Genomic DNA, 23,060 nt, shown 5'->3' on the forward strand with positions numbered 1-23,060 from the left:
AAGACAGTGGATAATGAGGGAGGGAAGAGTCAGAGGCACAATGGGGGAGACAGACAGAGAAGCAATGCTAGATACTTTAGGGGGCAGATGGACAAAGCTAGATATTGGGGGGGGGGGAGAGACAGAGGAGCAAAGCTGAATAGTAGAAAGAAAAACAGGCAATGCTGAATGGTGGAAGAAGAGGGGCTGAGGTGAATAGTGGTAGAGTGAAGAGAGAGAGGGAGGAGAAATCCTGGATGGTGGGGGGAGAGACAGAGGTGCATTATTGTATGGGGGGGTGGAGAGAGACAGAGAAGAGATCCTGGATGGTATGTGAGGTGGGGTGGGGTGGGAGAGAAGAGATCCTGGGTGCATGGGGCAGGGGAAAAGAGATATTAGAGGCTCAATGGTGGGGGGGGGGGGGGGGCAGAAAGTTGGATGGAGAGAAATATAGAGGAGATTATGGCAGGTGTAGAGAGAGACACACACACACAAGATCTTGGATGGTGGGGTGGGAGAGAGAGAAAGAGGAGATTGTAGATTTTAGGGGTGAGGAGAGAGAGAGAGAGACAGACAGACAGACAGACAGATTCGATATGGATGAGGTGAGGTGAGGGAAAAAGATGGAAAGCGTGGAAATGAAGCATGGATAAGTGAGTGGTCAGAGAGGCAGAAAAGTGGAAAAAAAGCAGAAAAGAAAATATCAGTGTTGAAGATGTGAAGAAGACACACGAAGAGAGAAAAATGATAAATGGACAGGAGATATGGAAAGAGTTAAAAGAAGACAGAAAGGCACTAACCAGAGACTGCGACCTGCACAATTAGAAAAATTACATGCCAGATAGCAAAGATAAAATTATTTTTAATGCAGAATGAGATAGCCATGTGGTAACCATTCTAGTCCACTTTAAAGGTTAATAAATAAAAATAAAACAAAAAATGTAAAATAAAACGACAACTCTTTATTGGACTAAATACATGTTTTGAATTGCTTCCAAAGGTCTAAACCTCCTTCCTCAGGTCAGTAAACTACAAAAAGTTAGTCAAAAATGTATTAAATTAGTTCAATAAAAAGGTATCATTTTATTATACATTTTTGTTTCAAATATGTATTAATTTCAGTTAAAGTTTTGTCTATATATTTCTATTTTAATTTGGGGTTATTTATTCTTTACTTGGTGAGGGCCTGTCTGTGTTTGTATGTGGAAAAAAAACAGGTATAGTGTTAGCACTGAATGTCTGAATGATTGATTCTTACTAATTTCGCTTGTTGTTTTCCCAATAGGTATATTGAAGTTCTATTGCAATGTGTATGGTGCTGCCTTTTAATAGGTAAGTCCTTGTTGTGTAATCCTGGAAGTTAGCGTGATTATGAACAAGTTCCTGGAGGAAAAGTTCATAGTCTGCTATTGGGATAGACATGGGGAAGTCACTGCTTGCCCTGGGATTGATAGCATGGAATGCTGCTGCTATTTGGGTTTCTGCCAGGTATTTGTGACTTGGATTGGCCACTATTGGAACAGAATACTGGGCTAGATGGACCATTGGTCTGACTCAGTATGGCTATTCTTATGTTCTTATGGTACAGTTAATTTACTTTATAGGTCCTGAGTGACTTTTTAAAGGTTTTTTTTTTTACTTTTCAATATGCCTAACATTAGAATTTGGACTTGATTTAGCTCATAGCATTCTCAGTAGTAGTTCAAGGTAGGGTTACCATTTGTCTGTTTTTTTCCTGGAAATGTCCTCTTTTTGAGGGCATGTCCAGGGCGTCCGGCGGGTTTTGCCCGCCCGCATGTTTGTCTGGATTTCTGGACAAACGGGCGGGCGAGCCAGCGAGTGAGCGGCGCCGTGGGTCTCCCCTCCCTTTCCCTTATTTACTATCTTCCCTGGTGGTCTAGTGACCTCTTCGGGGCAGGAAAGAGCCCCCTCTTTCATGCCCGGAGCACTGCCTTGCCCTTCATCTTTCTCGGTCTCGGCTGGGGATTCAAAATGGCTGCCGAGAGTTGAAGTCTCGCGAGGCCGCTTCAACTCTCGGTGGCCATTTTGAATCCCCAGCTGAGACCGAGAAGGATGCAGGGCAAGGGCAGGCAGCGCTCTGGGCAGGAAAGAGGGGGCTCTTTCCTGCCCCAAAGGGGTCACTAGATCACCAGGGCAGTAGATAGTAAGTAAGGGGAGGGGAGGGGAATATATGATAGGGGGCGGGATGAGGATCCGAAAGGGACGTGGTGTGGGCGGGGCGGGGGGTTGTGGTGTGGGTGGACAGGGGCGGGGCAGGGGGCATGACATGTGTCCTCTTTTTCAGAGGACAAAATATGGTAACCCTAGTTCAAGGTGAGTTACATTCAGGTACAATAAGTACTTTCCTGTTCTTGGAAGGCTTACAGTCAAAGTTTGTACATGAGGCAATGGAGGTTTTTTTTTTTTGGTTACATTTGTACCCCGCGCTTTCCCACTTATGGCAGGCTCAATGTGGCTTACATAAGTGACTTTTCTAAGATCTCAAGGAGCGGCAGTTGGATTTGAACCCTGGTTCTCAGCCTGCTGCTCTAACCCTAAGGTGAAGCTAATACTGATTATACATAAGCCAAACATGTTTGGTAACTCAACAATAAAGGGCAACAGATCTGAACCCTGGTGGCCCTTTGGCAACCTGCTAAGATATTGATGGGTAAATGATTTTATCAATGCCAGTAATCATTGAACATCATTGTTAAGAAAGATGCTGGATTGGGAAGCTAGAGCTGACTGGGACTGTTAAAGTACTGGCATATATTTCCTGAATGCTGCAAATATTATTCTGTTTAAAGTGTTCTATTTTGCTGCTTTATTTTGACTTTTACTACTACTACTACTATTAAACATTTCTATAGCGCTACTAGACCTTTGTGGCACATAATTCACTGGAGTGTGTTCAGTGTCCATATTACCATCGGTAATAGAGTAGAGATGCTGGGGGAGTAGTGGGAGGCAGCTGCATCTGTACCAGAGCAATACAGTGAAGGGGCCCTTCTCTGCTATGTCCAAATATGCCCCCACTGGTACAAGTGATGTGACCCCAAAGATGTAAATTTGTCGTGCCATATCCCAACCCCGGCCCCAGTCCCACCCCACCTTAGCATCCCCAAACATTAAAGTCACCTATGGACTGGCTTCACCGGAATTCCCCTTAAATATCCTGGATCAAGGTACCACAAATCTCCATCCTCGTTCCCTGCTTGGAACCATTACCTTTACATGATTAAACTACTACTACTACTTAACATTTCTAAAGCGCTACTAGGGTTAGGCAGCGCTGTACAGTTTAACAAAGAAGGACAGTCCCTGCTCAAAGGAGTTTACAATCTAAAGGACGAAATGTCAAGCTGGGTAGTCTAGATTTCCTGAGTAGAGGTAAAAGGTTAGGTGCCGAACGTGGAAATTACAAAAATGAAGGCAACAAAATTTTCCAGATCTTAAGGAAAATCAGAGAAGAAAAGATATAAACGTATCAGAAAAAAAAGATGAAATAAAAGTAAAGGGTGGAAAATAATAATAAAAAAAGCACAGAGGCTCGAAAGACAAGCATGAGCCAGAGCACTGCGCATCAGTCGCCCCTTTGGGTCACGTGTGATCTCCAGCCGCGTCGCCAGCGTTACCCGGGCAACCGAGCAGCGTCTGTTTCGACGAGGCCTAACCCAGAGTCTCCGTGGCGCCTAGCTTCCCTACCCGTCGATATCAGAGTCGAGCGTAACGAGTTATTCACCGGTGGCGCGGCATCTTGTCCCTAGCCAGAATCGAAAGGGAGTGCTTTTGGAGCCAGGCACGGGTCCCACATTGCGAGCTCCCGTCGCTCCCCATCCCTCTTCTCCGTAAGTGGTCCTGTTGAGCCATGTCACCCAAGAGAGTGAAAAGTTCTGTTTCCCTTGTCAATACCACCTTGAAAAGCTGGGAACAAGGGCTTATTGCTGCTCCTCTGGACGAGGTAAGGGTCACGAACCAGAGGGTAACTGATGTGCTGGAGAGGGCTCTTACAGGGACCGGTAATATGCTGGAGGGGAATCCTCCCCAGATATAGTGATGTACTGTGTAGGGGACTCTTTCGGGATAAGTGATTAGCTGCGGTTACTCACTTACGGAAAGGAGCAGCGCTCTGGGTATCAGTGATACTCTGGAGGTAACAGAGGATGGGAAGTGTCCATAATAAAGTGATGTGCTGATGGGAGCTGTCATGGGGGCATCATTGTTTAAAAGTGCCCAAAGAAGTGTATGCCTTGATTCCACCCTTCACTCCGAATTGGTAAAGGGGATCCTTTCTCCATTACCTACACAAGGTACCACTATCCTAAAGCGTTCTCACCTGGTTGCCAACTTGCCAGTAATTCAGTGATAATCCAGTGTGATGTGCTAAGAGGAACCTCCTGGAGTCCGTGGTGTGTGGAATAAAGGTCAGTATAGTAGCTACAGAAGTGGATTAAGAATGAGGAAATCCAGAGTTCAAATTCTGCTTCCTCCAGGGACAGTAACTTGTGAGCATGGTGAACTTACTTTATCCTACATTCACTTAGGTAGAACCTTAGCAACTCATTTATTAAGGTGACCTAAGTCTCATTTTATTTATTTGCTCATTTATTTATTTGTACCCCACATTTCCCCACCTATTTGCAGGCGCTTGATAGGGCCTATTTACTAATTTGTATTACAGCTCCTTAGTACCTTAAATGGCTTGGAAAGGAAAATAATGACATCTTCAATCCAAATCTCTCTGCGCTGCCCTTAAATTTGTATATGGATGCAAAGGGTCCCTTCTGCTAAACTGCATTAAACAGTTGATGGAGAAATTATTGTGCACTATTAGCACATGACTTCACACTTAGCACACTCTAATTCTGTGTTCTCCAAAGGCAAACAAGCCATATTCTCACATGTGGGTGACGTGATCCATTTCACCCGGTGCGTAGCTTAAATAGAGCTAATACAGCTTTAAGAGCATGCACAGTGTCCCCACCGCACATGTGCGAATGCCTTCCTGCCTGCTCCGAGAGAGCGGGACCAGCAGTCTCTCTTCATCCACCATGAGGAGAGAATGCACTGCCCCACGTCTGATACTTGAGTTTGTTTTTTTAGCTTTCTTGTGTCTTCCCTTCAGGGTTTTCCTCCCCTGATTTTGTTTTATTTTCTTCAGAAAATGTTCCTCTCCCTTCCTATATAATCTTAGTTTGGTTTTCTCCACTTTTAAGTTTTCTTTTATTTTTACTGTGCTCTGTATGCCCTCTTAGGCCTGAGCTCTGGTCGGGCTCTGTTTTTCTGGTGCTTGCCCCTTTTTTCATTCACTATCGAACTGTTTGATTTGGCTATAACTGTTTTCCCTTCCACATGTCATCGAAGGTTCCCAGTGTCTTTATGCGCTGTAGCTGTGCAATAGGACTATCTCTGGCAAAGACACTCATTCTTGGTGTCTTCAGTGTTTGAGGCCTGAACATACCCCTTCTAGCTGTGTTCTTTACCTTCATATAAAGCAAAGAATCCAGATGGCCAGAGAGGCTCAAAGAAAAAACATTTTTGAAGCCCGATCTGAAACCTTGGCATCAGATACATAGTAACATAGTAGATGACGGCAGAAAAAGACCTGCACGGTCCATCCAGTCTGCCCAACAAGATAACTCATATGTGCTACTTTTTGTGTATACCCTACTTTGATTTGTACCTGTGCTCTTCAGGGCACAGACCGTATAAGTCTGCCCAGCACTATCCCCGCCTCCAAACCACCAGCCCCGCCTCCTAACCACTGGCTCTGGCACAGACCGTATAAGTCTGCCCAGCTCTATCCTCACCTCCCAACCACCAGCCCCGCCTCCCAACCACCGGCTCTGGCACAGACCGTACAAGTCTGCCCAGCACTATCCCCGCCTCCCAACCACCAGTCCCGCTTCCCACCACCGGCTCTGGCACAGACCGTATAAGTCTTCCCAGCACTATCCCCGCCTCCCTACCACCAGCCCTGCCTCCCGATCTTGACTAAGCTCCTGAGGATCCATTCCTTCGGCACAGGATTCCTTTATGCTTATCCCACGCATGTTTGAATTCCGTTACCGTTTTCATTTCCACCACCTCCCACGGGAGGGCATTCCAAGCATCCACTACTCCGTGAAAAAATACTTCCTGACATTTTTCTTGAGTCTGCCCCCCTTCAATCTCATTTCATGTCCTCTCGTTCTACCATCTTCCCATCTCCGGAAAAGGTTCGTTTGCGGATTAATACCTTTCGACATTGATCCCCCTTGATGCACGGTGCCAGGAGCTCCAGGGCACCGAGGGATTCGTCCCCGAGAAGCGTCGGCACCGGAAGGACTTCTGCCTCTCCATACAAGAGGTGCCGTTGCACGGGTCTCCATGCAGCCAGGGCCAGTTACCCATCTCAACCCCTGCAGTTCAGCAGTCTGTCTCTGAATCGACATCCCAGCCTTTCCTGATGGCCGCTGTCGAACGCATCCGGGTCATGCTCCATGAGCACTTGGTGACGATTTTTCAACAGTGTGCATTGGCATCTGGGGTGCTTGCACCAGCCATGCCTCTTGCTGCTGCCTCACAGGGCCCTCAGCCTGTGGTGTTGCATGTAGCACCAGTGTTGACAGTCGCCCGTGCTGGCACCCCCTCGATGTCGGTTGAGGAATCTTTGTCAGAGTCAAGGGTGGAGCCGACACCTCGATGCTCCTCTCGAGGACATGGTTCCTCTGTATTGAGGCAGGCTCAATCTCAGCCCTCCCATGAGGAGTTTTTTGCCGACATCGATGAGGAGCGCTCATGGGAGTCTGATGAGGTTCGATGGTACTTCTTGGAGGAGGTGTCCTATGTTATCCCATCTGACCCCTCCCCTCCTGAGGAAAGGAGGAAGTCTCCACCTGAGTGCCTTTCCTTCCCCGGTTTTGTCAGGGAAATGTTAGCTGCTATTCCCATTCGTTTGGAGATGGAGGACGAGCCCAGGGCTGAGATGTTCGAGGTCCTGGACTATGAATTTCCTCTTAGAGAGGCTGTGATGGTCCCCCTTCACCAGATCCTGAAAGATATCCAGACGAAGAACTGGGAGTCCCTTCTGACAGTCCCTGTCCTGCCAAGAAGACAGACACCATGTATCGGATATAGAGTTCCCCAGGGTTTTACAAGCCTCAGTTGCTTCTTCATTCCCTGGTGGTAGAAACCGTGCTCAAGAGAACCTGGAGTTCTAGAGACTATGCTTTGGCGCTCCCGAACAGAGAAACTAGAACCCTGAATTCTTTTGGGTGGAAGATGTATCAGGCCTCTATGTTCATCTCCCCTATTCAATTTTACCAGCAGTACAAAAGCATATACTTGCAGAACTTGGTGTGCAATATGTCTGATTTTGTGAATTCTGTCCCACTGGAGCAGGCCAAATCTTTTTGCCAGTTGGTCAAGCAGCAGAAAGCGTGTAGAATGGTCTTGGCCAGGGGCGCCTATGCCACTTTTGATGTGGAGTCCAGGATCTCTACCTAGAGTATAGCGATGCACAGACTCTCATAGCTCCGTGTCTCTGACTTGGACCCTGTGGTCCAGTAGAGGTTGGCAGATGCCACGTGCCGGGGACATAAAATTTTTGGAGATAACGTGGAGGAGGTCTCTGATTTCATCAAGAAACTATTGATTCTCTCGCTGGACATCTGCACCTTCCTTCTCATCCAGGAGGTTTTTCAGCAAGTCGAAGAGGGGTTCCTACTACTCTCAGACGTAGGTATGCTCCTTCTTCTTGCCAGCCACAGAAGGCTCTCCCCAGTGCACTCATTCTCGTCAACAGCTTGTGCCCAAGGCCCAGCCAACTCCCCTGTCAAAGCCAGGGATGAGTTTTTGACTGGCTCCAGCAGAGCATAGCCACAGTAAAAGTGACTGTCCCTGTCAACCTACCAGTTGGGGGAGGCAGAATTTTTTCCAAGAAAGGTGGTGCCTTGTAACCTTCAAATACTTCATCTTGGTTATGTCCTGCATTGGCGTCAAAGAATACCAAATTGACCACCGAAAGCATCTCACTTGAGCTCTCAGCACAAGCAGGCACTTGCAAATAAACTCTCTGCTCTTCTAAAGGCCCATGTGATTGAACCCGTTCTACAAGAGGAGGAGGGGAAGGAATTCTATTCCAGGTTCTTCCTTGTGCTGAAAAAACAGGGGTGGGGGGATGCATCCCATCCTAGACTTAAGCGCCCTGAACAAATTCCTGGTCAAAGAAAAGTTCAGGATACTTTCCCTGGGCACCCTTCTCCCCATGATTCAGGAAAACAATTGGCTATGCTCTCTGGACTTAAAGGATGCTTACACTCACATCCCGATACTTCCAGGTCCCAGGAAGTATCTTCAATTTCGGCTGGGGACACATCACTTCCAGTACCACATGTTACCTTTTGGCCTCACATCAGCCCCCAGAGTTTCACCAAATGTCTTGCAGTAGTCGCAGCATTGCTAAGCAGACTGGGAATCCATGTGATTCCCCCATCTGGACAGTTGGCTGGTGAAGAGCACGTTGAGGGATGGTGCTCAGGAGTCCACGCAGAGAACTATTCAGGTGTTAGAGCTACTAGAATTCATTTTAAACTACCCCAATTCCTGTCTCCATCCCATTCAAAAATTAGAGTTCATAGGAGCCCTGCTTGTCACACAGCAGGAGCGGGCTTTTCCCTCTGTGCTGAGGGCAGAAATTCTTGTCACTCTTGCCACTTAGGTGCGAGCCAGTCAGCAGGTCACAGCTCAGAAGATGTTGAGATTGTTAGGCCACATGGCATCCACTCTCCATGTCTTCACATGAGAACTGCCCTTTGGACCTTAGCTTCCCAGTTGTGCCAAGCCTCGAGAAACCTAGTGGATACCATCTGAGTTACATCAGAGTTGGTTTACTCTCTACTTTGGTGGACAGTTTGGTCCAATTTGACTGCGGTACTTCCATTCCAAATTCCTCAGCCCCAGAAGGTGCTGATGATGGATGCATGCCGCCTTGGAGGGGGAGGGGGGGGCTCATGTGGATGGGCTTCACACCCAGGGTGCTTGATCAGCTCAGGAATTAGATCTTCAGTCCAACATGGGATGCTTCTCAAGGACACTTACCTGTCGGGCATATCCAACAGCCTGGCCAACAGACTGAGCAGGGTCATGCAACCACACGAGTGGTCATTCAACATGGGTATTGCCCGCAAGATCTTCCGAGTGTGGGGCACCCCTTTGGTGGATCTCTTTTCCACTCAATCACAAAGTCCCTCAGTTCTGTTCCAGATTCCAGACCCACGACAGACTAGTGTTGGATGCCTTCCTCCTCCATTGGGGGACCGGTCTTCTGTATGCGTATCGTCCCATCCGTCTTGTGGGAAAGACTTTGTTGAAACTCAAGCAAGACCACGGAACATTGATCCTGATCATTCCATTCTGGCCCAGGCAGATCTGGTTCTCTATTCTTCTGAAGTTGCCCTCCGAAGAACCTTGGAGTTTGTTCTGACCCTCATCACTCAGAACGAGGGATCTCTTCTACATCCTAACCTCCAGTCTTTGACCCTTACAGCCTGGATGTTGAGAGCTTAGAATTTGCATCCTTGCATCTTCCTGGGGGTGTCTCTTGCTGGTTTCCAGGAAAGATTCCACTATGAGGTGTGCTATTTCAAATGGAGGAGGTTTGCCATCTGGTGTGAGGGCAATGCCCTAGATCCCCTTTTTTGCCCTACACAGACCCTGCTTGAATACCTTCTATACCTTTCTGAGTCTGGTCTCAAGACCAACTCTGTAAGGGTTCACTTTAATGTGATTAGTGCTTACCGTCGCCGTGTAGAAGGTAGGCCCATCTCTGGACAGCCTCTAGTTTTTCACTTCATGAGAGATTTGCTTTTGACAAAGCCCCCTATCTAATTTCCACCTGTGTCATGGGACCTCAACATTGTCCTCACCCAGCTGATGAAGGCTTCTTTTGAGCTGCTGGATTCCTGTCATCTGAAGTACTTGACCTGGAAGGTCTTGTTTTTCATGGCTGTTACTTCAGCTAGTAGGGTTAGTGAGCTTCGGGCCCTAGTGGCGGATCCACCTTACATTAAATTTCATTATAACAGAGTAGTTCTCCAAATGCACCCTAAGTTCCTGCCTAAGGTTGTGTCAGAGTTCCATCTAAGTTTATGTTGTTGGGCAGACTGGATGGACTGTACAGGTCTTTATCTGCCGCCATTTACTATGTTACTAGGAACTAGTCGATCATTCTTCCAACATTCTTTCCCAAACCTCATGTCCATCCTGGTGAAAGTGCACTGCACACTTGGACTGCAAGCGAGCATTGGCCTTTTATTTAGAGCAGACTAGGCTCTACAGACAGTCCACCCACCTTTTGTTTCTTTTGATCCCAACAGGATGGGGGTTGTCATTGGGAAATGCACAATCTCCAATTGGCTGGCAGATTGCATTTCATTCACTTATGCTCACTTTCAACTCAACAGCTGACATCTGCACGCTGCTTCAGCCAGCACCTTTCTCTCGCTCCAACTCCTGTTCCCCCCACACCCATTGCCCCCCAGTGTCACACACACTTTCAGCCTGCAGCGATTCACCAAGGCCAGCTCCATGGCCTTCTGCCAAGTGCCACCCTCTTTACTGCTTCAGCCAGCACTTCTCCTGCACCGCGCTTCCCCCCCCTGGTGTCACTTATGCTTTCCTGTAGCCAGCCAGTAGCAATTCACCAAGGCCAGCTCAGTGGCCTTTCTCCTGCCAAGTGCCGTCCTCTTTACTGCTCCAGCCAGCACTTCTCTTGCGCCCCTCCCTCCTGTTGTCACTTACGCTTTCCTGCAGCCAGCCGGCAGTGATTCACCAAGGCTGGCTCCGTGGCCTTCCTCCTGCCAATTGTCACCCTCTCTACTGCAATTTCCTGTTTGATGCGAAGAAGGAAGTTGCAGTAGAGAGGATGGGACTTGACAGGAGGAAGGCCACGGAGCTGGCCTGTGTGAAACGCTTACACTGCTGGCTGATTTCAGGAAAGTGTAAGTGACTGCAATCCTGAGGAGCACCCGTGGAGAGGAGAGGAGATTTTTTTACCATGGGAACAAGGCTTTTTACCATTCCCATGGGGTGGTAAAAAATGTTGTTCCTGCATCCATGGTAATTTTTTTTTAAGTGTTGCTGTTACCCCGCAGTATATTTGCGGAAATGATAATCATGTCATTCTCTATTCCAGAGCTTAACTATTCGTTGTGTAAAAAATATTTTGCTCCTTTTCATTTTAAAAGTAGTACCATGTAACTTTCTTGACTGTTCCCTAGTCTTTGTACTTTTTGAAAGAGTAATAAATCTACACCACTCAGTATTTTATAGACCTCTATCATACCCCCCCCAGCTGTCTCTCTTCCAAACTGAAGTGTTCTAACAAGTCTTTCCTCATATGAGAGGAGTTCCATCCCCTTAACCATTTCGTTTGCCTTTCTTTGAATCTTTTCTAATCTGCTATATCTTTTTTAAGATACAGTGCACTCAGTACTCAAGGTGTGGTCACACCATTGAGCAGTACAGAGGAATTATAATATTCTTTGCCTTATTTTCTATCCCTTTCCTAATAGTTCCTAGAATTGTGTTTGCTTTTTTGCCTGCCGCCACACGCTGGGCAGAAGATTTCAGCGTATTGTCCACAATGACACCTAGATCTTTTTCTTGGGTGCTGACTTCTAGGCTGGAACCCTGCATCAAATAGCTATCATTTGGATTATTCTTCCCAATGTGCATAATTTTGCAGTTGTCCACATTATTTATTTATTTATAGCATTTATATCCCACATTTTCCCACCACAGGCAGGCCCAATGTGGCTTACATCAGTCTGAAAAGGCTTACATCAATCCGGCACAAACAATCAAGTACATGGAAGTATGAAAGATCAGTGAGTAATTACAGAGAAGGGGAAGGGGTAACAGAGTTGATGATGTCATTAAGATAGTTACAGTTCAGTAGTTATGGATGCAATGGCGGGACTTTTGCATAAGCTATTCCAAATAAGGTGGTCTTGAGTGTTTTTCTGAAGGTCAGATGATCGGGAGTAGTTTTTACAGATTTTGGTAATCCATTCCACAAATGAGCACCAACATAGGAAAAGGTGGATGCGTAAGTGGCTTTATACTTAAGGCCAGAACATTTAGGGTAATGGAGTGTTTACGAACGAGATGATCTGTGAGAGTTACTAGGTGGTAAGTTGATAAGGTTATCCATATAAGCTGGAGCTTCACCGTAGAGGATTTTATGCACCAGGGTGCAAACTTTAAAAGTTATCCGGTCTTTGACGGGAAGCCAGTGCAGGTTCTCACGTAGTGGTCTTGAACTTTCAAACCTCGATTTTCCATAGATCAGTCTAGCAGCTGTATTCTGGGCAGTTTGTAATTTGTTTTGAAGCATTTCTTTGCACCCTGTATAGATTCCATTGCAATAATCAAGGTGGCATAATACTAGTGTTTGTACTAGATTGCGAAATACATCAATCCGGCACAAACAATCAAGTACATGGAAGTAGGAGATATCAGTGAGTAATTACAGAGAAGGGGAAGGGGTAACAGAGTTGATGATGTCGTTAAGATAGTTACAGTTCAGTTCATCTGCCATTTGGATGCCCAGTCTTCCAATTTCCTAAGGTCTTCCTGCAAGTTTTCCCAATCCGCATGCATTTTAACAACTTTGAATAGTTTTGTGTCATCTTATGTTTTTATGTTCTATACCTGGGACACTCCACCCTCCTCCACTGAGAGAATTGTCCATTTAAACTAGGGGTGGGGAATAATAAAATTGTGTAATCGCGATCAAACGTGATTAAAAGTTTTGATTGAGAGATTAATCACACTTAATCAGGATATTCATCCATGCCCTCCTTCTCAGCCTCTCCTCCAGTTTCGTTCATGCTCCCCTCAGCCTCTCCCCAAATTTTTCTCATGCCCCTTTCCCCAGATTCTCTCATATCTCCCTCCCCATCCTCTCCCCTAGATTCTTTCTCCCCACTCCCTTCTTTTTACAGCAGGGATCCTTTTCTCCTTCCTCGGCGTTCCTTGTTTTCTCCAACACTTGCAGGCACTGCAGATACTTGGGCCACATGGTGCAGGAAGTTGGGGAAGTCTCGTAGTTTCAAGTCCCACTAGACTTCCTCAACTTCTTGTACCACCGCGGCTCAAGTATCTTCACAGCCCAGCTGTGCAGGGGGAGACAAGGAGCGCCAAAGAAGAAAAACAGTAGCCCTGCTGTAGAGGTGGGAGTGCGTCATGTAGGGTCAGGTCAGCTCTGTTTTTAAAAAATCAGGCCGTGAGTCGGTGTTAAAAAATTGGACTGCGTATGCACAGCCTGCATTAAAATATTAACATGTTAATAGTGTTATTAATGCATTAATTGCCCACCCCTAATTTAAAACTGCTGTCACGGAATGCCTAGCACCTACCTGGGGCTAACCCTGTGGCCACCTAGAGGGTCTGTCCCAGCACTGCTCAGGCTCACTACCACTTGTGCATGTGCTGCACTCTGGCATACTCTTCCTCCCACCTTCTGGGTTATGCTTGCCTTTGGGTGAGACTCCCATCCGCAACTTAATTCCCCAGTTTTCTTAATTCCCCAGTTTTCTAAGGACACTGGGGCCACACTTCCAGTGGTCCCACAGTTCCTAGTAAGCACCCACAGACCCAAAACACAAATCACCAGGATTCTTAGTCAGTCCAGGACAAACAGAGCTAATAAATGAATTGATTTATTATCATAATAAGTTAGAACAGTGAATGGATGAATAGGGTGTAATTAGCAGACAATAACAGGTAAATTAAACAGGAATCAATATTAAACTAACTAAACACTTATTCACTACCTGAGTAGTACCTGGGGAGTTCAGGAAAATTAACTCCTCACAGTCTTTGAACAGGGTCTTAGTATAGAAGTCTGTACCTTCTACACTTCCACTCTGAGACTAAAGATTTCCAGCAGATTCAATCAGAGCGTAAAAACTGAGGGGCTTTTGACCAACAGCAGTGCAGATTACTTCTCAGTTTAGGTGGGAAGAAGAAACTGTCACTTCTGTAACAACTTTACAAACAAAGGACAGACTACATCTGCTGGCCAAACAAGGGAAATGCACATCATAAAAAATAGCTACATAGTAACATAGAGGGGAATAATCGAACGGTGCCGGTGAAATAGATTGCCGGCGATCTATTTTGGTGGCGCCGCAAACAGCTGGCCAAACCGTATTATCGAAAATGATGGCCAGCCATCTTTTCTTTCAATAATACGGTTTGGCCCGACTAAATGCCAGAGTTTGCCAGGTTTGAGATGGCCGGTTTTGTTTTTCAGCGATAATGGAAACTAATAGCAGCCATCTCAACTCCGGCTAAATCCAAGGCATTTGCTCGTGGGAGGAGCCAGCATTTGTAGTGCACTGGCCCCCCTGACATGCCAGGACACCAACCGGGCACCCTAGGGGACACCTCTAAAAATAAAAAAAATATATATACAAATACCTCCCAGGTGCATAGCTCCCTTACCTTGGGTGCTGAGCCCCCCAAAACCTACTCCCCACAGCTCTACACCACTACCATAGCCCTTATGGGTGAAGGGGGGCACCTACATGTGGGTAGAGTTGGTTTTGGGAGGGTTTGGAGGGCTCAACACTTACCACCACAAGTGTAACAGGTAGGGGGGGGATGGGCCTGGGTCCGCCTGCCTGAAGTCCACTGCAACCAACAAAAACTGTTCCAGGGACCTGCATACTGCTGTCAGGGAGCTGGTATGACATTTGAGGCTGGCAAACAGGCTGGCAAAAAAGGTTTTTATTTTTATTTTTTTAGTATGGGAGGGGGTTGGTGACCACTGGGGGAGTACGAGGAGGTCATCCCCCATTCCCTCTGGTGGTCATCTGGTGAGTTGGGGCACCTTTTTGAGGCTTGGTCGTGAAAATAAAGGACCAAGTAAACCCGGTGAAATACTGATTAACACCGCTTTCATTTTTCCATTATGTGCTGAAGCCAGCCATCTGGTAGCCACACCCATGCCTGCCCATGTCCCACCTTCGCTACGCCGCCGACATGCCCCCTTGAACTTTCGCCGGCTCGGCGACGGGAAAGCAGCGATGGTGTCAAAAAAGCAGCTTTCGATTATACCGATTTCACCGCTTTTGAGAGATCACCGGCCATCTCCCGATTTATGTCGGAAGATGGCCAGCGATCACTTTCGAAAATAAACCCGATAGTAACATAGTAGGTGACGGCAGAGAAAGTAATAGCCAGAACAAAACGCAGTGTGCTGTAGTAAAAACGTATGAAGCAATACTAAATAAATACTACAGCCTGAATTGTTAGTGTTGTGTCGGTATTGGCAGAGAAAAAGCCCTCAGAAACCGCTGGCAAAAAGAGTCTGTTTCGGGCCATGAATAGGGCCTGATAATTTAAAAACTATTGCTGTCAGTCAGCTTAATTTCAGTTGAGGCTTGTAAATATATAGCCCTGTGGTGACAGAGTTTTTTGCCCAATGATAGAAACGCTGCATGAGTTATGAATTGAATCATATATAACCTTGCACTAAACCGCAGACACTTTTTGCCAGCGGTTTCTGAGGGCTTTTTCTCTGCCAATACCGACACAACACTAACAATTCAGGCTGTAGTATTTATTTAGGACGGCAGAGAAAGACCTGCACGGTCCATCTAGTCTGCCCAACAAGATAACTCATATGTGCTACTTTTTGTGTATACCTGACCTTGATTAGTATCTGCCATTTTCACGGCACAGACCTTAGAAGTCTGCCCAGCACTAGCCCCACCTCCCAACCACCAGCCCCGCCTCCACCACTGGCTCTGCCACCCAATCTCCGCTAAGCTTCTGAGGATCCATTCCTTCTGAACAGTACCGTTTTCATCTCCACCACCTCCCATGGGAGGGCATTCCAAGCATCCACCACTCTCTCCGTGAAAAAATACTTCCTGACATAGCTATACAATTTACAAGCAGGGAAAATTCCCTGTTTCGCCACACCTTCCTTCTGTTTTCTTTCCGCCAACGAGTTCCTAATCCACAACAGAACATTGCATCCTATCCCTTGGGTTTTTAATTTTCTCAGGAGTATCTCTCATAAGGGACTTTGTCAAATACTTACTGAAAATCTAGATATACTACATCAACTGATTTTAATGACAGGTTACAAACATAAGATTTGCAATTTCATATTTGAGTTCTAGTTTCCTGGGGTGTATACCATTCAGTCCAGGTGATTTACTACTCTTTAATTTGTCGATTTGGCTCAGTGCATCTTCCAGGTTCACAGTAAAGGCCGAAGCAAAGAATTCATTCAGCCTCTCTGCTATGTCCCTGTCCTCCCTGAATGCCCCTTTTACTCCTTGATGATCTAACGGTACCACGGATTCCCTCACAGACTTTCTGCTTCTGATATATCTGAAAAAGTTATTACTATGAGCTTTTCCTCCCAGGCAAGTTTCTCTTCGTATTCTCTTTTTGCCTTCTTTATCAGTGTTTTGTATCTAGCTTTCCAGTGCTTATAGCTGTCTTGTTGTTTCCATAGCTATTCACCTATCTCCTTTGATTTTCCCTCATTTGCTTATCTTGTTTGTTTTTATCTCATTGGTTTTCCCATTTTATTTTGCTGAAAATTACTTAGATGCTATTACTATTTGTGGTATGAAATAAAGATACTGCCAGTACTATCTTCTTAAAACCTAACCATGCACTTAATGTAACAGCTGTGTTATACCGGAGGAAAAGCCTCAACAGACTTCAAATTTTTTGGCTATACAGCTCAACAGTTTCTAGGAGTTCTCTCTGTCATCATTGGCAAAAAACTCTTGGTTAAATAATCAGTCTATACATAGCTTTAGATAGCTTTAGGTGAAAGCACCACTTATCTTATCAGTCACTGTGTTTTCTTGTCGCCACTCCGTCTCATTCCACTGCCGACACTGGCTCAGGTTTCGGACTCAAATTCTCTGTTGTCCTGCTTCAGGGTCTGTGGTAATTCTAATTTTATGGCTGGCAACTCTAAAGTCAAACAATAACACAATTAATAGCTTATTCTCCTGCTTATCAGTATATCAAGCGTCTTCACAGTCCCTCACTTCACTGCTACCCGTTCATTCTCCCAGAAACAACTTCACTTCCTGCTTCCTGTCTAAATACACTGGCATCTGACGTCATCCAAACCGGGTTCAAATTTAAACCGGGTTTGAATTTAAAAGAAATGGATCCACTCTACTCTTGTGTTTAACCCCGCAGGGTGTACTGTTTTTAAATTAAAGATCCATCGCTGTTCCTGTTGGATCAGTACAAGCTTCCTGTCTCCTCCTCTGACATTAAACTCCACTTGCTGCAGCACAACACAGCGCAATGTTTTGAATACATGTCCTTTTTCCACGCAATGTGCTGCCAATGGAGCTGTTAATTTCTTAATATGTATGCTACTTTTGTGCTCTCCCAGGCGAATTGCCAATTTTCTCGTGGTTTGTCCCACATACAGTTTATTACATGGGCATTGCACACAATATACCACAAAGGTAGAGGCACATGATGTTTTCGATCTCAACTTATACTCTCATCCCGATTGTGGATCTTTAAACTTAGCAGTCACCATCATCACCTCACACATACGACACGATCCACATTTGTTGTGTCCTCCCTCTCTGTCTTCTTGCCAATCCAGAGGTCTTAAACAAGCTGGGGCCAGTATTTCTTTTAAATTTCTACCCCTGCTGTATGCCATACGTACTCTTACATCCTTAAAAACAGGTAACGTTTGTATTATATGCCAGTGCTTATTAAATATGGCTGCTGCTCATTGCCATATTATTATATCTCCAGACACATGTCGCTGTCTTCATCTCTGTATCTTCCTCAACATTTCTTGGTGTCAACAGAAGATCACAATGATTAAATTTTGCCCTCTTATACACTTTTTGGACTACCTGTTTTGGGTAACCTCTCGCTCGTAATCTCTTCTTAAATTCTTTAGCCTTGTTATTAAAATCCACTAGCCTCCTTAGTCTTTCTTCATAGGGAAGTCATCCCATCCCCGCTATCATTTTAGTTGCCCTTCACTGCACCTTTTCCAATTCTACTATATCTTTCTTGAGATGCGGTGACCAGAATTGAACACAATACTCAAGGTGCGATACAACGGCATTATAACATCCTCACATCTGTTTTCCATACCTTTCCTAATAATACCCAACATTCTATTCGCTCTACTAGCCGCAGCAGCACACTGAGCAGAAGTTTTCAGTGTATTATCGACGATGACACCCAGATCCCTTTCTTGGTCCGTAACTCCTAACATGGAACCTTGCATGACGTAGCTATAATTCGGGTTCTTTTTTCCCACATGCATCACCTTGCACTTGCTCACGTTAAACGTCATCTGCCATTTAGCCGCCTAGTCTCCCAGTCTTGTAAGGTCCTCTTGTAATTTTTCACAATCCTGTCGCAAGTTAACGACTTTGAATAACTTTGTGTCATCAGCAAGTTTAATTACCTCGCTAGTTACTCCCATCTCTAAATCATTTATAAATATATTAAAAAGCCCTAGCAGAGACCCCTGAGGAACCCCAATAACTACCCTTCTCCATTGTGAATACTGCCCATTTAAGCCCACTCTCTGGGCTAGATGCACTAAACCTTAACGACCCTCTAACAACCCTTTAACGAAGGAAATTCCTAACCGTTGCATGCATTAAAGGCCTTTTTCCTACAAAGCAAGCAGCTAACGAAAACAGAATGCAAAGGGGAAACTACCATTGAAATGTGGACAATTCGGAATGCACTAACCATACTGATGATTGCAACGAATCATTTACCATCAGAAATTTTACATGTGCTCAGACCTGTCGTTAAGGCCCCCTGCACCATAAAAATCCAAGCCAGCATGTTTAAAAAGAAAAGTGAGATACAAACACAAACACGTGGCTCTCCGCTTTCCCCTGCATCATTACAAAACAAAACATACTGCTTCTCCCTGCAGCTTAAAAATTCTGTCTCTCCCCTTCTCCAACAGCTTTGAAAATTAACACTCTATCCCCTAAAGCCAATTTTTCCAGTACTGTAAACAAACTGCAAAGAGGTCTTTTGTTACAAAAGGGGATTTACGAGGGTCGTTCTTTTTAGAATTATCTTCAACTGCACTCTTCTGCTAGATCAGACAGCTAAAAGGCTTGCAGGTCGGGATCCCCCCCTCGCACGCCCCAGTCTGACGTAAGCAACCTACGTAGGTTTAATACGTTTGTGGCTGCTCTGCGCATGCTTAAGGAGCAAAATAACCACGGGGATAACGTACGCTTGATACATTGTACTTTTCAATACCGCACCGAACATTTCTGAGCTGTTTTTTTTTGTGCATTCTTCGTTGTTTCAAATTCATTAAGCACTTTTACGATTTAGATTTTTTAACGTTTGGTTGATGCATCTAGCCCTCTGTTTCCTATCCTTCAACCAGTTTTTAATCCACAATAGAACATTTCCTCCTATCCCAGACAAGCTGTGTGCATAAGAGCTTGCGCAGCTCTTTTTCTTCAAAATCAAACATTAAATGAAAAATATGGATGCCTTTGATATCACTGTGCCAAATTGCTGTTCAGTTGGATGTATGACACTCCCTGGGCTTAATACTGTTTTCTATGTTTCTATATCAGCACCAGGGCTTTTCTTGTGCTGGTACGCACCGGTACAGCATACCGGCACCTTTTTTTTCCCGGCGAGTCCCTCACCCTTCCTCTTGCTCCCCTCTTCCCTACTTACTTTTTTTTTACTACTAGCCAGCGCGGTGCAGCGATTAAAAGAGGCTGCCAACATTAGGGCCTTCCCTCTGAGAGTCCCGCCTGCGCGGAAACAGGAAGTTGAAACAAAGTAGGCAGGTCACGCAGAAAGAAGGCCCCAACGCCGGGAGCCTCTTTTAATCGCTGCACTAGCTGATGCTGGGGGCCCGGGCTCTCAAGCAGGCAGGCAGAGGGAGAATCGTTGGACATGGATTTCAGGGGAAGACAGGGGGGAGAGAAGAATCGCTGGACATGGATGGCAGGGGAGGACAGGGGAAGGAGAATCACTGCACATGGATGAGAGGGGAGGGCAGGGGGCAGAGGAGAAGCACTGGACATGGATGGCAGTGGAAGGCAGGGGAGAGAGGAGACATGTTGGGCATATTGACTTATAAGTGCATTCACTCTGCAGCTCCTCAGTACCTCTCCACTCTCATCTCCCTACACTCCTCCCCGGTAACTCTGTTCACTGAGTAAATCTCTCTTATCTGCACCCTTCTCCTCCACCGCTAACTCCAGACTCCGTTCCTTTTATCTTGCTGCACCATATACCTGGAATAGACTTCCTGAGCCAGTACATCAAGCTCCATCTCTGGCCATCTTCAAATGTAATCTAAAAGCCCACCTTTTTGATGCTGCTTTTAACTCCTAACCCTTATTCACTTGTTCAGAACCCTTCTTTTATCATCTTCACTTTTAATATTCCTTTATCTCTTATTTGTCCTGTTTGTCTGTCCTAATTAGATTGTTAGCTCTGTCGAGCAGGGACTGTCTTTTCATGTTCAAGTGTACAGCGCTGCGTATGTCTAGTAGCGCTATAGAAATGATAAGTAGTAGTAGTAGCATAGATGGGAGGGCAGGGGAGAGAGGAGAATCGCTGGACATGGATGAGAGGGGAGGGCAGGGGAGAAAGGAGACATGCTGGACATGGAGGAGAGGGCAGGGAAGAGAGAATTGCTGGACTTGGATAGGAGGGGAGGGCAGGGGAGAGAGGAGAAATGCTGGAAATGGATGGAGAGGAAGGCAAGAGAGAGAGGAAAATTGCTGGACATGGATGATGGAAGGGAGAGAGGAGAATTGCTGGACATGGTTGGAGGGAAGGATGGGGGTCAGAAGAGAGGAGAATTGCTGGACATGGATGGATGGAGGGATGGATGGGGGGAAAGGAGAAATGCTGGACTTGGATGGAGGAGAGGGGAGAGAGAATTATTGCTAGATATGGATACAGGGGAGGGAAGAGAGAGGATAAATGCTGGACATGGAGGGGAGGAGAAATGATGGACATGGATGGAGGGGAGGAAAGAGAAAAGAAGATGCATATGGATGGAGATGAGGGAAAGGGAAGAGAGGAGAAAAACTGCACATGGATGGAGAAAATGGGCAAAGCTGGATCCACGTTATACCTCCTCTAGTCAATTCCACGGAGGAGGACCCAGCTTTTACTTATGGATGTAGGGCAATAAATGAAGAAGAAGGGAGGAAAGTAAAGAAATAAATGGAAAGGAAGCCCTGGAAGCAGAGTTAAGAGAACAGATAGAGAGCAGCAGGGACCAACATGGTCAGAAAGAGAAAGTCACCAGACAACAAAGGTAGAAAAAAAATCGTTTTATTTTCCTTTTAGTGTTTTGAATATGTCCAATTTGAGAATTTACATCTGCTATCTTATTTTGTACTGGGTATGCTGGAGCTGTAACAGCTTACAGAAATTATTTATAATGGAAAAATTCACAAGTTATTTTTTCTCCTATACTGGTATAATATTTTCAATGATGCCTGTTTATGTGTGCTATGGCTGGTATAAGGACTGTGACACTGATGGTGTTGTCTTTATCTAATTTAACAGGAGGTCTGGAGCTGTCAGGACCGACAGCTCCAGACCTCCCGTTAACTTATCTACGGTAAATGGCTCAGAGAACCCTTTTGTACATGTCTTGTTTTACTACTTGCTCGCTAAACCAGCTAGAGCTAGTTTAAAAGCCACGTTGCTGGCTCGTTAGGTTTAGTGCATCTGGGCTTTATTCGGCTTACAGATAATAGGAAGTTCCTGTAGTGATAAAACCAGTTTTTATTTGAAACGTGACTGTTCTGGGCCCTGATTGGCCTGGAGTTTGAAATTACCCAGCAGATGCAGGCTGTTACTTCAGTTTCAGCCTGGGAGAAGAGAGAGAGAGAGATCTCTTTGCTGAAGCTCTATACCCTGATCTCTCCAGGTACTTTTTAGGAAGTAAACAAATGTTTAGTTAGTTTTATAATTGATCCATATTTCAGTTACCTTTTATTGTTTTGCTGATTGTACATTTTTTGTTCGTTGTCCAATTTATAAGACAATAAATAGTTGTTTATTGCCTCAGCCTATCTGGACTGATAAAGAATCTTGGTGGTTTGTGTGTTGGGTCTGTGAGTGCTTTCTGGGAACTGTGGGACCACTGAAGAGAGACAATTTAAACGTACGGACTGTGAAAAACCTTCTGTCAAAAGGGAAAACTAGAACAACAGGCAACATGTATAAAAGACACACATTTTACATGCTCTAAGTATGAGAAACATTTCAGTGTGAAAAAGGAGCTAATGCAACACCTGAAAAATAGTAAAGAAACGGAACTATGTAAAAGTATAGAATATGGGAAAAGCTGTATCAATAAATAAATGTTACAGAATATCAGGAAAACACTTCATGTCCTGGTTATGACAGTAGCTTCAACCAGGAAGAAAGCTCCTCCAGAAATGCAAAATTTCACCCAGGAGAGACACCAGTTTCAAGTACGGAGTATAAGAAAAGTTTCAGTTGCCAGAAATGATTGTCAAAGCAGCATAGAATTCCATCAGGGAAGAAACAGTTTACAAGCATTGAATGTAGAAAAAGCTTTATTCATAAATCACAGCTAAGAAAGCACAAAAATACACACAGGAGTATAACCATTCACATGTGTTGAGTGTGGTAAAAGCTTTGTCAGAAGATACTCCTCACTATTCACAAAATGAGGTATACAGGATTAAAACTGTTGGCATATACTGAGTGTGGTAAAAACTTCTGTTATAAGCATCAGAAGGGCAACGAACATGGCAAAGCTGGTGGCCTCTCCAGGAAGGAAAAGCCAGAACCGCCTGACACTGGACTATTGAGACCCGATCAGCGGTCTGTGGAGGCCGCAGTCCGGAGTCTGTCTCTTAAGAGGGGAGGAGTGAAGAAACAGTGTGTTTTAAACCTGTAAAATGTATTGGATCTTTTCCTGTCTTAAATATGTCTGACGTATATTTCTCTAGCAGATGGTGCATGTTTATGCTTAAAGCTGTTACAGAAGACTGACTTCTCTTTCTTTT

At 45.3% G+C, this 23,060-nt stretch overlaps 1 protein-coding gene across 1 annotated transcript in view; it reads left to right on the top strand.

Annotated features, from left to right (window-relative positions):
- The first annotated feature begins 3,850 nt into the window (after positions 1–3,850).
- SPAG17 (sperm associated antigen 17) overlaps positions 3,851–23,060 on the top strand; it is a 994,731-nt gene continuing 975,521 nt past the window's right edge. Inside the window, exon 1 of the mRNA XM_030205033.1 lies at positions 3,851–3,943. Coding sequence (XP_030060893.1) covers positions 3,851–3,943 — 93 coding nt within the window. The remainder of the gene's footprint in view (positions 3,944–23,060) is intronic.

The sequence above is a fragment of the Microcaecilia unicolor genome, chromosome 5 (genome assembly GCF_901765095.1).
Source record: "Microcaecilia unicolor chromosome 5, aMicUni1.1, whole genome shotgun sequence".
Classification (NCBI taxonomy): domain Eukaryota; kingdom Metazoa; phylum Chordata; class Amphibia; order Gymnophiona; family Siphonopidae; genus Microcaecilia; species Microcaecilia unicolor.